Genomic DNA, 14,057 nt, shown 5'->3' with positions numbered 1-14,057 from the left:
CCTAACCGAAACCGGGTAAGCCTTCGGCTTTGGTTTCGTTCATCAAGATTCACACTTTGCCCCTTAAAGATGAAGTATCTTGAATTTTCATGTTTTCTTGGGGCAGAGGTATAGTGACTTTCAGTTTAAACGCTTTGCACGGGAGACACAAACTCCAGGGAACTGCGTGGGGAGGAGCGTGGAATCACATAAAACACTCAAGATTTCATCAACTACACAGTCTCAAAGGGCTACGCTATAGATTCTTGGGAATTCAGTAACAGCAACTAGAAGATATCTCACTACATTTTCAAAAAGTCGTCTTCTCTAGCTCCCTATTTTCTTACCTTTTTTGTTCTCGGTCTAGGAAATGAGCTGAGCGGGAGTGGGGTTGGTGCAAGCGTGAGCGCAGAGCTTTACGGGAAAGACTTGATTGTACTTAGAGAAATAATCAATAAAGTTTATAAAGATTCTCATCAAACCTTCGCTTGTCGCTCCTGGAGGATTCTATGAGCAACAATGGTTCTCCAAACTTCTTCAGATCTCTGGTCCCGGTGTTGTCGACGTTGTCACTCATCATATGTATATACAATCTCGGTTCAGGTCTGATTTCGTATAAGAGAATTAAATCAAATCAAAACCATTACTTCTCTCTCTCTCTATTTATATATATATATATATATATATATATATATATATATATATACCGATGACATTTTTTTTAAAGGTCGGTTTTTGTTTGTCCCACATCGACAAACTAGATTATTTAGAAGGGGAAGCTGCACAATAAATAAGACTCTTCATCTTCTCTGCAATTTGTAATAATAGCAAAATCTGTGTGCAATCCACTCCAGTTGGGCTTAAATTTAAGCCCGATTTTGTAATAAGTTTTCGTTGATTAAATAAATCACCGATTCTTTTGGAAAATCAGTTTTTGCCGGACTTTAATCTCGTTGTGAGATTATCCTTTCCCGCTCCTGCCTTGGCCCATGTAATTTAGTCCCATTTAAATTTGGCCCATTTAGTTAACACCTATTTGAAATTGGTCTAAACCTTTTTAATCCAGACTGTACCCGAGCTGGTGCCAGATATCAAGCTGCTATATGAAGCTCCCTCGGACGACTCGATCACTATCAAGCTCTCATTTTTGCCATAACTGCAGAAATGTAAGCCCTGTGGTCAATTCGGTTCGAAAAGAAAATGGAATCACTGAAGATTGGCAATTTGTTGATGACATCAACAAAATTATGAGAGGGAAACAGAGCTGGCAGATCGCATTGAGCAGGGAGCTCGTCTCGAAGAGATTGAAGCCTAGTCATGTTGAAGAGATTTTGATCGGCACCCTAGATGATCCCAGATTAGGTCTGAGGTTTTTCAATTTTCTTGGTTTGTACAGAGGATTTGACCATTCAACAACGTCTTTTTGCATCTTGATCCACGCTTTGGTCCAAGCTAATCTCTTCTGGCCTGCATCATCTCTGTTGCAGACGCTTTTGCTTCGTGCCCTAAAGCCAAGTGAGGTTTTTGATGTGCTTTTTAGCTGTTACAAAAATTGTAAGCTTACTTCAAGCTCGAGTTTTGATTTATTGATTCAGCATTATGTACGAAGTAGGAGAGCTTTAGATGGGGTTTTGGTATATAAGATGATGACGAAAATTGGTTTACTTCCAGAAGTGAGAACTTCGAGTGCTCTCTTACATGGTTTAGCTCATTGTAGGCATTTTGGTTTGGCAGTGGAGATGTTTGACAATATGATCAATGTTGGCATTTGTCCTGATGCATACATGTTCTCAGGAGTGATACATAGCTTGTGTGAGTTGAAAGATCTCTCTCGAGCTAGAGAAATGCTTGTTCGTATGGAGGCAATTGGATTTGATGTGAATATAGTTCCATATAATGTCTTGATAAGTGGGCTCTGTAAGAATCAGAAGGTCTGGGAGGCAGTTGAGATAAAGAACAGTTTAGCCGGAAAGGAGCTGAAACCAAATGGTGTGACATATTGTACCTTAGTCCACGGGTTATGTAAAGTGCATGAATTTGAGCTTGGATTAGAGATGATGGATGAGATGTTACGTTTGAGCTTCAGTCCTAGTGAAGCTGCAGTCTTAAATTTGGTAGTGGGATTAAGGAAGAAGGGGAAGAATGAAAAGGTGCTTAACCTGCTTAAAAGAATAGCAGAAAGTAGTGTGTCGCCTAAACTTTTCGTGTATAATGCATGGCTTGACTCGCTATGCAAAGGCAGAAAGTTTGACGAAGCTGAGTTGTTATTCGATAGGATGGGACAACTTGGGTTATGCGGGAATGATATGACTTATTCAATTTTGATAGATATGTTTTGTAGAAGAGGGAAACTGGCCACTGCACTTAATTTCCTTGGGAAAATGATAGATACGGGTTTAAAACCAAGTGTTTATCCATACAATTCTTTGATTAACGGGCACTGCAAGTTTGGTGACATTAGTGCTGCAGAGAGTGTCATGGTGGAGATGATTAATAAAAAGTTAAAGCCAACGGTGGTAACATACACGTCACTGATGGGTGGTTATTGTAGCAAAGGGAAGATACACAAAGCTCTTAGGCTCTATCATGAGATGACCGAGAAAGGTATCGCTCCGAGTATCTATACATTCACAACGCTTATCTCCGGTCTTTTTCGTGCTGGGTTGATTTGTGATGTTGTAAGGTTATTTAGTGAGATGGCAGAATGGAACATTGAGCCAAACAGAGTGACTTATAATGTCATGATCGAGGGTTATTGCGAAAAAGACATTGCTAAAGCCTTTGAGTTGCTGAATGAGATGATCCATAAAGGTATTGTACCGGATACATATACCTATAGACCGTTGATACATGGACTATGTTTAACAGGTCGAGCTTCGGAAGCCAAAGAGTTTGTGGATGGCCTACACAAGGGAAACCATGAGCTGAATGAGATATGTTACACCACACTATTACACGGGTTTTGTAGAGAAGGAAGATTGGAGGATGCATTAAGCATTTGTCAGGAGATGGTTCAAAGAGGGGTGAATTTGGACCTTGTGTGCTATGGTGTTCTTATAGATGGAAGCTTAAAGCACAAAGATCGAAAGATGTTTCTTAGACTTTTAAAGGAGATGCATGATAGAGGACTCAAACCTGATGATGTGATGTATACAAGTATGATTGATGCAAAGAGCAAAAATGGAGATTTCGAGGAAGCATTTGGGATATGGGATTTGATGATAACTGAAGGATGTGTACCTAATGAAGTCACTTACACTGCTGTTATCAACGGATTATGCAAAGCCGGGTTTGTAAATGAAGCTGAGGTTTTATGTTCAAAAATGCTGCCTGGCAATGTGGTTCCTAACCAAATAACATACGGTTGTTTTCTTGACATTCTCACCAAAGGACAAGGAGATATGCAGAAAGCTGTGGAACTCCATAATGCGATATTGAAAGGGCTTTTAGCTAACGCTGCTACATACAATATGTTGATCCGTGGATTTTGTAGACAAGGGAGAATGAATGAAGCTTCTGAGCTCATAACAAGAATGACAGGCAATGGTGTTTCCCCTGATTGTATAACCTACACAACAATGATCTATGAGTTATGTAAGCAGAACGATGTGAAGAAAGCGATTGAGTTATGGGACTCGATGACGGAAAAAGGCGTAATCCCTGATAGAGTAGCGTATAATACCCTGATACACGGTTGTTGTGTGTCAGGAGAAATGGAGAAGGCAATTAAGTTGAGGAGTGAGATGTTGAGACAAGGCTTGAAGCCTAACTCCAAAACCTGTGGAACATCTATTTTGAATAATTTTAATTCGAAATCCTGAGCCTTTTTGTAATTGTATAAGTTGAAACATTTCTCAACACCAGTTATAAATAGAAAATAGTGTTCTATATTTCAATAAGCTGTATACTTTTTGCATTTTTTTTCTTTCATCCGATAAAATGAACAAAATAAACTTAATGGAATCTTTCATTTATTGGCTTATATCCTCATTTTCTTTAAAAAAAATAATAATTATAGATTTTAACTATAATATAATAGATGCTATTACATGTATTGATATTAATATTTTTTTGTTTAAGATATTTTGAGAGGTTTTCATGGATGGAGATGTCTAATACAATAGATGCTATTACATGTATTGAACTAAAAGCGTTTTAAGCAAATCTTTTTACAACAAAAAGTAATATTTTTCGTTGGACAAGCTTAAAATGGCACTATATTTAGAACGTAAACTTATAATAAGAAATCCGAATTTGGATCAGATTCTTCACTTGCAATACGCCAAACGGGACATAATTGAACTTCTATAAATTTTAGTTTCAAGATATTTCACTAAAGATTTAGTTCAACAAAAAAAAAAACAATAAGACTGAGAATGTATTCAACAGGCCCAAGTTAGGATCCATGTATCAATCGGATCATATAGTATCAAAATTTGGCCAGAAAGTTTCAAGCTAATTATATATACTGTATGTTTATAATTTTGGGGTATATCCATAACTCTTGTCCATAGTATTCACTATTATATTTGTAGAGATAATATATAATAACATTGACCTGACCATATCAAGTTAATCACACACTTAGTTACAGCATTTGTTTAAGACATCTCATTTGTGTCAGTCTGTCAGTAAACATACATTATTCTTGCATAATTATCTGTATTGTACTCCATTACGTCTAAGTGCAAAGAACTCGTAAAAGATGATCTCATATCCCTTCTTAAAAATATTTTTCTAGTATTAATCCAGGTGTGTCAGATACCTACTAAATCATACTTGGATTTCCTGTCTATTATTACATTAAATTAATTCAGATCAAAACTCTGTACGTGTATATGTACACAAATGTACATGCACAGTGCACACATAGTTAGACGTAGGTGTATGTAATGGCACATGGGCATACTAGCCTAGCTACTTCTATCATAATGGTTTTTTTTGTCATTATATGTTTAAATTTTGATGCTATATATTTAATTATATCGTATATTACTAAGATGAATGTAGGTTTACTTAATTAAGAGCCGAAATGCTGATTTCGTTTGAATTGTCGTTTTAACCAAAAAAAAGTTTGAATAGTCGTAGGAGATACTTTTTGGCTGCTAACAAATTTCAAAGATGTAACAAAGCTATTCTATTGGCTAAACAGAAGAGAATTTAAGGAAGATACTTATTAATATTTCGTTATTCTATGTTCAAAAAAAATATATATATATATATATATCGTTATTCCGTTAGTTTCTTTTTCTTCGATATTCATCGGTTTACGTAGAACAGTATATTCATGATAATAAGAAAAGGGTTTAACTTTCTTTGACTTCAAATGATAAAAAAAAAAAAACTCTGGGAAACAAATGAGAAAGAAAATATATTATTTACAAAAAGTGTTTTCCATTCACTTGACCCATGAATCAACATTGGTTGATACTTGATAAATGCTGCTGCATCACAGCTTGGTTAGCGCTAGGCTAACATTATAGGACTTTACTATTTTTCTCTTTTCCAATACAAAAAAAAAATTAAATATTATTAACAAATGCTACACTTTTATAAAAAAGAGATTAAGACATGACCTTTCGATATGTTAGAAACATTTTTTAGACTTATTTTCTTTTTTTTTCCTAAAACATTATATAGTATTTCTGAGAAAAAATAGTTATTAAAATTGAATTCTTTTAGAAGGCTAAATATTTTTATATTCCGTCTCCATATGATGAACGTTAAAAGTTAAAACGTCAAATCTAATGTTATAATTCGGTTTAATTCAAAGTGTAATGAAAACAGAGTTGGAGTAATGAAAATTAGTTGTTGAGCAAAAAAAAAACTCTGTTGTATTTGACTCGACTAATCTTCGGTTATCTTTAAAGTTCATTTTTTTTTTAATTTCTAATGACGCTTGTAGAAATATATAACAGTTATTCCAATAATAGAACTTTGAAATTCAATTAAAATAAGATTTAATGAAGACACAACAACTATAGAACATCACACCATATCTAGTTGGTTGATAGCAAAAGCTATTTTTGTCTAAAAAGTTTTTTTTTAAAAAAAAAGATTATTAACATTAGCTATGGTTTGTCGTCGATTGATGTTTTGGTCAATATTTGAGTCAAATTTGTGAAATTAGTTCAAAATAGTTACATTGACTAAACTTTTGAATCGAATCCAAGAGACTTCAATTTTATAACCGGTCCAAAATCCTATCTGATTGCTCATGCCAACTATTGGTTAACTTAACCTAACCGAATTATTGGATCGTGATTCAAATTAATATATACAACATAATTTTATATAGTATTTAAAAAGTATAGGTTTACGTCACAGTTTAACATGAAGATTTTAGTTGTGTACGTCGTGTGTATCACATACAGAAACTTTTTTATATTTTAAAAATAGCATCATAGATATTGGTATTGTCATAAAATAAGTCATCGGGATCATAAACGGGAACACAATAATTGCGAAAAGGGAATCAAATTGTCTACAGCAAAGCAAAATACCCATAAGCGTAAAGCATATACAACATTTGTGCATGGTCAAGCTTGTTAGTCTAACTCAATTCACTTGCAAATTGCAATTAATCTCATATTTTTATTTTCTGAATCCAAAGATCTCTCCTCAAATTTTACAATTTCTTGGAATTTGTTTGTCTCTCTTTTTATCTATCTATAATTATTTATTTATGATTCCCTCTTTGATTTTTCGTCAAGGATCCATGTTCCTTCTCTGCTATTCTACTTACTGTTTTCTTTTCCTTTCTTATACTATTTTTTTTTCGTTGAATTTTAATATAATAAGATAGCATTTGTTACAAGAATAACCGCAGTGTACGTTTGTCTGAAATGATGCGTGATATATCAAATATGTTTTTTGAAGATGATTTAGTTATTGTCTCTTTTATTGTAACCTAAAAGTTTATATTGATTATTATTTCGCTTTGCTTGAAAATACCATATCACAGATATTTTTTCTAGGTGAAATTTAATTTTGTCAATAATTGTTATGTTCATTGAAAAAAATGAAAGATCTTTAAGTAACAAAATCGAGTCAAGTGACACGATCGTAAACTTCAGAAGAACGTTGCTAGTTTTAAACGTGTCGTCAATTTTTCCGGCAAAACAATCAGACAAATTTGCTATTAATACTTTCGTACAAAAATCGGATATAACCAAAATTGAGGGAAGAAATTAAGTTCATTTTGTTACAGACTTATAGTGTCTTAGAACAGCTCTCTTGATACATATGTAAAAACTGTCTAACTCTTATAAAATGATTTCACATAAGGTAAAGTGTAATTGTGAAGAGACATTGATGTCAGTAGTAGAAGTGCAGAAAAAGGGTTTACCAGATAGAATGAATCTACTTGGGAATTGAGGAAGTTTCGCGGCGATCGAGGATGAAGTACCCATTATCACTTGACCGATTTTTATTAAATAAAGTACAGAAATATCCACAATTAACAACTTTTTGGTGGACAACTTTTTCTGAATCAGTTTTTTTTTGTTTAAATAGATTTAAACAAGTTGTTGATAATGTATGACATATGTTGTTCTACATAAATCGTTCTAATGTCAGCTGCATTTCTTTATCACCAATTTAATAAAGTTGTAGTATACAGAATGACGAACTTGAGCTCACACCACACAAAATTAGAATTTCTAAAATGATCAGTGTGTTTGTTTACATATGGAAATGAGGCTGTAGTATCTTCCCGTTCTTTTTCCTTTGTTAAAACCATAACAAAAAAATAGTTTCAATATTTTTTTGGACAACATTTTTTTTGTTCAAACAGTAGACATTTTTTATTTTTTACTAATGAATATCAAATATCTGAATCTTCAAATTTTTTAAAATCAAAGTTAGAAATCATTATAATCTAATCTTAGAAGCATATCCCTCTGACATCGGTTTTCTGCAATCACTTTAATGGAATTTTTTTAGACACTAAGTCATGGATTAAACACATTTAGACCGAAATCTATATATCCAAGTGATCAAAAGAAGATAATTTTATAAATTTAAAATTTTTCTTTATGACCTAAATTCGAAACTAAAAATTAAAATGATTATCGGAATTTTTGACAAATGTAAAATTTGTGTATCCTACAGTTTTCAAATAGAAATGAAAAAAATATAAATGGTGATTAATTTATTGGTTCAACGATTTCTTTTATGGTTTTATGCAAGGATTGAAGATATTATTTAGTAAAAAAAGAAGCAATATATTCAATCCTTGCATAGAACTACACAGTAAAATCATAGACCAATAATTTACCATTTTGTATATATTACTCAAAGTGTTTCATGCCGACGTTGGTTTGCCGTCTCCCTCTCGCCAAAGCACTATCTTTTGGGTAAGCAGTAACTGATTCACCGATTACCTACTATCAGTACTTCACCATGGTTGATTTCAATGTAAACATACATTTATTGTAGAATTCACATGATTGTTGTATTTTAATTTTTCAAAATATAATTGTAAGCAATAAGGTGATACGAATCATTTGAGGAGAGTTACTAATCATTCAAGCCTCTAATATTGAGTTATTATTCATCCTAACTTCTCTTTGTTTCTTTTTTTTGACATTATCAGATGTTTTGTCTAATACTCTAATAGAACTTCTTTATCAAAAATGTATAATAGAACTTAGTCCTAGTGTTAACTGGTTTTTAGAATTCAACATCCGGAAGTGTTTTCAACATGAGATTTTAAGAACGAAAATACTCGATCGATGCATTGAAATAACCTTTGAGATTTTAAGAAGTAAATTTGTTGACTATAACATATACATAGCCTGATAACTTGTGACCATACAAATTCAAATTTAGCATAATAAGAAAAAATGTCATGAGAAAAGCTACTAATGGCAGATTGTGATAAATATGTCAGAAAAAGGAAACAAAGAGGACAAAGTAGTCGGAAAGACATATAAAACAAAAAGCAAGTAACAAATTAGAAAAGTTTGTTTTGGGTTTTACGTAATACATTATACATTTATGAAATATTTATTCTTGTTTTATTTTATGTTTGTTTCTGAGGGGAGAGTGTGAGGAGAGGATTGAAACACGACTGAGGAGAGAAGGAGCAGACAATTGAAGACAGATCTTATCTCTATCTCTCCCACGACTTCTCTTTGGAAACACAAAGCTAGGTGTTCTTTTTTTGTAATTATTTATTATACTGATCAATTTGTTTATTTTTATCATTTAACAAAAAAATAGTCAGAGACAAACAATTTTCGAAATTTTATGAACAATACGTAAACATTAATGAGATGTGTCATGCACGTGATGAAAAAACTAAATAAGGAAAGGCTGTACATAGAAATCTTCTTGGTTAAGAGACAAAAGATCTTTTCTAGGCTTTGGTCCATGGATCTGCCTTTTTTTTTGCATTACTTTTCTATCTGCACTAATGAGAAATAAAATAGACCTACCTTACTATTTCTGGAATTATATATACAATTCTACCCTATAAAATTGTAAGGTCACAATTCAAATTACAACGAAATAAAGTAAATTTTATTGTAAGAATTTTTAGGTAAAAAACAAGCTTTTATATGTAATGATGTGTTACAAATGTCGGTATAACAAAACTAACATAATTAAAATTTAAGAATGAGATAATTGGATGATTTGTTGGGTGGTGAATGGAAAGCACGTGCTTGAGAGGTTAGTAGTAAGTTAGAAAATGAAGGATAATGCGATAACATGTGCCTCATCCCGACAAAACACATCTCACATGTAAATATAGATACTGTATGTACCTACATACATAATATAAAGAAAACCAAATGTGAAATCTATTAACCCAAAGATATACACCCTAAAATACGAGGAGGTAACATTAATCCCTAAAATTAGGAGGTAACAATCCCTAATACTTTGGACGATACCAATCCCTAATATTTACATATTGTATAATTATATGTAAAAAGAATATCACCCACCTTTTCATATTTTCTGTGTGTTTAGAATACAATGAACTTTCCACATTTATATCAGGAATTTAAAAAATTTATTTTTCATTTTCAATGGACGTCATATATGAAACTTTCATGCCCAATTATACCTATATTACACTAGCATATGTCATACCTTACATATATCTATATACATCTGATTTATCATAGGATTATAGATAATTTTCTCTTTTTATTGTAACATATATGTATACATATTATAAATAGAGGCAGATACATGTAACCTCCCTAAAGGAGCATTGGTATCTCAAAATATATTTGCCATCTCTCTCTCTCTCTCATCACTATTCGTCATCTCTTTCTCTTTCTTTCAAATGTCAATAAACCAATACTCAAGCGATTTCCACTACCATTCTCTCATGTGGCAACAACAGCAGCAGCAACACCACCACCAAAACGACGTCGTGGAGGAAAAAGAAGCTCTTTTCGAGAAACCCTTAACCCCAAGCGACGTCGGAAAACTCAACCGCCTTGTTATCCCAAAACAGCATGCCGAGAGATACTTCCCACTCGCCGCCGCCGCGGCAGACGCGGTGGAGAAGGGTCTTCTCCTCTGCTTCGAGGACGAGGAAGGTAAGCCATGGAGATTCAGATACTCTTATTGGAACAGTAGTCAGAGTTACGTCTTGACCAAAGGATGGAGCAGATACGTCAAGGAGAAGCATCTTGACGCCGGCGACGTTGTTCTCTTCCATCGTCACCGTGCTGACGGAAGAAGATTCTTCATTGGCTGGAGAAGACGCGGCGACTCTTCCTCCTCCTCCGAATCTTATCGCCATCTTCAATCCAATGCCTCGCTCCATTATCCTCATGCAGGTACCCTTTTTTATTTAGTTATATAGATAAACTTTAGTTTTTAATAACCGAAAGATTTTTTTGACCGAAGTTTAAACTGATTCTTAAAACTTATGAAAAGTCGGATATATATTTTCTTCTAAACAAAAAGTTAAATATTTTTATTTTTAAAATATCAGTAATTATCAACCACATTTGTTGACAAATTAAAAAAACCAAATTTAAAACAGTCTATGAAACTGCTGGTCCCCAAAACATTTAGCTTGAATTTTAACTAATCCACTGAATATTACTAATAAAAAGTAAAATTCATCAAAATTGGAAGAAAAATTCTATTTTGTCGCTTATAATTTTTGTCAACGTATATTCAGTTCCATGCACATATTGGATATATAACGAAATTAAAATTTAACGAATCCTGCAATATTTAATTTATCTAAAGTAAAAATTTAAATCTATTTCATTGTAATATTTTGAAGTTACGTGACCCAATTGAAAAACTCTTTATCTTGTTTGGAGTTTGTAATGGCGCGTGAGGGTCGACGCTCTTTTAAAGTAAGAAGAGAAGTAAAAATAAATAAATGATGGAAGCCCATAGAAAACAGAATCGGATTCGTATTATCAACACTGCGTGACATTTGTTGCGTATCCTTACACCTGCTCGTTCTCCATTTTCAAATTTTCCACAATTTTATACTTATACTACGTGTATATATACTCAACATTATTTTTAATCATTATATTGGACCGTAACCAAAACGGCATGCACTGGCTCGCTATATGTTCCGAATATATGCATTTATCTACTAAATTCGATTTATAAGACATCAACCAAGTCCCTCACGGCCACAACCATCACCAAACATTGTGTAGAGTATATATTTAATTATTTAAAATCATATACAATTGTTTCATGTGACCGGGACAACGATTTGCAGTACCAATGTAATTCGTATATATAAACGTGACGTGTCATTGTGGTAAAGCAGTACCAGAAATGGAAATTCGCTTCCGAATAAAGTCTTGTTCCTTTCGGGAAATAACATGCCTAAAGTCTATGCAGTTATCCATTATAGATTCCTCAATTTCAATTTTTTTGTTGGTTCGATAAAAACTTAAAAAGCCTCGATTTCAGTTTCTACATTAATTTATAAAATTTTGGTGTTAATTAATTGGATTGCAGGGGCTCAAGCGGGAGAGAGCCAGAGAGGGAACTCGAAGACATTGAGACTGTTCGGAGTGAACATGGAGTGCCAGCTAGACTCAGACTGGTCCGAGCCATCCACACCTGACGGTTTTACCACCTGTCCAACCAGTCACGACCAGTTTCATTTCTACCCACAACAACACTATCCTCCTCCGTACTTCATGGTACGTTTCAACTATTATTTTAAATAAGAAATAAAAATAACTTATTATATTTTCTTTTGCTAAAGTCTAAGTAGAGTAGTTAAAGATCGAAGTAACTGTCCATATCATTTAAACCGACGTTTTAAGTTTCTTGTTAACGTGTTTTCATAATCAGATAAAGTTTATGAGTTGGTTTGACCCTTTTTCTATTTATAACCTGGCGTTATACTATACATTTCGACGTCCTTAATTAATTTGTGCCCTATAATTTTTTTTTCTCAAATCACTCGTTTACTCCGTTAGTTTTGGTCGAACAAATCATTCGTTTATTTTATCTTTACATTTCAATGTATTTAGAGCTACGAAAACAAAGCAAATAAATGGTATTTTTCTTTCTTAGGAGGACAGAAGAAAAGTGAGTACTGTTAACATATCACGCCGAGTAGTAGTCTATCTAAAACTTATCCAAAAAAAGTGCGGTCCATTATTGTAACTATTTTTTCTTTTTTCTTTTTGCTATGACCATTATTGTTACAATATTATTACTACTATTGTTACTATTAGTGTAATAATTGTTAGTTTGTTATTGCTAGGCATTCACGTTTTCCATTTATATCATATGCACTTTAGTCTTCATGAACAATAATTTTGGCAATTCCGTCAAACTTTTCTTCTACACCTAATCTTTAATTTTATACACGAACAGGCATTATTGATGTGTTGATCTTACGTGTCTACGTAGATGTATATATATAGGCATATTAATGTATGTATATATATATATATATATGTCTTGTTCCCACATATATTATTGGTTTTTAGTACCGTCACAATATACCTACCCTTTGACAACGAAAATATATGGATTTTGGACCCATCTTCCATGAGATGCCGCTTCAATAATAAAGACATATTTTCTTCCTGAATTTCCACGCTTCCATTCCACCTTCCCCAAAGACATATTATCATAGATAAGTGAGATTTTTTACGCCTAACACCTAATATATGTTTATCTTGACTAAACAAGTCAATAAAATGGAAAGTATATTTGATACCTTTGCAAGGGATTGTGAAATTAAGCGCTTTTGTTAATATACTAAAATATTTATTTTATTTTGCAGGACATAAGTTTCACAGGAGATGTACACCAGACGAGAAGCACACAAGAATAATAATTAAAAAATCAAACACTTCACTTCTGGTCCCTGTCATGTTGTTTTAGATGCTGATCCCTTAATTTTACAACCTTCATTTTGTATCATTTAAAGTAAATCGTATTAATTCTTCTTTTGACCTTTCTCAATTTTCACTCTCTTCTTTTTATACTTAAAAATGTATTACAGAATATTTTCTAATAGTTAGCAAATGTATAGAATTCAAAGTTCCATTCGGAAGTTATCTGTTAAATTATATTAGTTAGAACTTAGAATAATATCATATCAACCATTATATCTATATATCGAGAAGTTTGGTAAAAAACGTAGTCTAAAATATCAATGATTTCTAAAAATACACACTATACCATTTTAAAAAATTTTGAAAACTACATTTATCTTAATTTAATCTACTGAAATGTCTTGACCAATGATATATTAACAGAAACTTTAGTACCTAAATAAAACTTTTCAGGTTTTTTAAAAGGTAATTTTTACCAAAACTAATTAAATTAACAATTATCTTTGCTTCCACCCTGGACTCAGTTTATAATCGAATCAAACACAATCGCACAACACTCGATTTACGAGTTCCACTATCTTTGAAGGGTAGTCTCGGCAAATACTTTACATTTTTATGATATACTCAACTATTTTAATGAATACTTTTAAAAAAAAAATTCTAATATTATTTGGTGTGTCATACAATTTTTGTAATTTAATCTCTAGTTTACCATAATTTCAATAATTTCAATATAGATATTTTAAGACTTTAATTTATCTTTGCAAAAAA

The 14,057-nt window shown here is 32.6% G+C and overlaps 2 protein-coding genes across 3 annotated transcripts; both read left to right on the top strand.

Annotated features, from left to right (window-relative positions):
* The first annotated feature begins 906 nt into the window (after nucleotides 1-906).
* Nucleotides 907-3,844, top strand: LOC18027950 (putative pentatricopeptide repeat-containing protein At5g59900). Of its 2 annotated transcripts, none has more exons than XM_006410717.2 (2): nucleotides 907-970; nucleotides 1,046-3,800. In XM_006410717.2, the coding sequence occupies exon 2, from the start codon at nucleotides 1,083-1,085 to the stop codon at nucleotides 3,798-3,800; it is 2,718 nt and encodes a 905-aa protein (XP_006410780.1). In that variant the 5' UTR covers nucleotides 907-970; nucleotides 1,046-1,082. The 2 variants fall into 2 exon arrangements, with proteins under 2 accessions (XP_006410780.1, XP_024004273.1); XM_024148505.1 differs by lacking the exon at nucleotides 907-970 and having other exon boundaries at nucleotides 1,212-1,341; nucleotides 1,467-3,844.
* Nucleotides 3,845-10,139: 6,295 nt separating this feature from the next.
* LOC18027949 (B3 domain-containing protein At2g36080) lies at nucleotides 10,140-13,408 on the top strand. The gene is made up of 3 exons (XM_006410716.2): nucleotides 10,140-10,781; nucleotides 11,944-12,131; nucleotides 13,232-13,408. The coding sequence occupies exons 1-3, from the start codon at nucleotides 10,280-10,282 to the stop codon at nucleotides 13,280-13,282; spliced, it is 741 nt and encodes a 246-aa protein (XP_006410779.1). The 5' UTR covers nucleotides 10,140-10,279; the 3' UTR covers nucleotides 13,283-13,408.
* Nucleotides 13,409-14,057: the final 649 nt, after the last annotated feature.

Source organism: Eutrema salsugineum, unplaced genomic scaffold, assembly GCF_000478725.1.
Source record: "Eutrema salsugineum unplaced genomic scaffold, Eutsalg1_0 scaffold_10, whole genome shotgun sequence".
NCBI lineage: Eukaryota > Viridiplantae > Streptophyta > Magnoliopsida > Brassicales > Brassicaceae > Eutrema > Eutrema salsugineum.
This window is presented reverse-complemented; position numbering and strand designations above follow the sequence as displayed.

Bases quoted from the DNA above. Each gene is read 5' to 3' on its own strand.
- LOC18027950 (XM_006410717.2), top strand. From the start codon at position 1,083: ATGAAGCTCCCTCGGACGACTCGATCACTATCAAGCTCTCATTTTTGC.
- LOC18027949 (XM_006410716.2), top strand. From the start codon at position 10,280: ATGTCAATAAACCAATACTCAAGCGATTTCCACTACCATTCTCTCATG. The intron at 10,782-11,943 runs GTACCCTTTTTT...ATTGGATTGCAG, and splicing joins GCTCCATTATCCTCATGCAG to GGGCTCAAGCGGGAGAGAGC. The intron at 12,132-13,231 runs GTACGTTTCAAC...TTTATTTTGCAG, and splicing joins ATCCTCCTCCGTACTTCATG to GACATAAGTTTCACAGGAGA.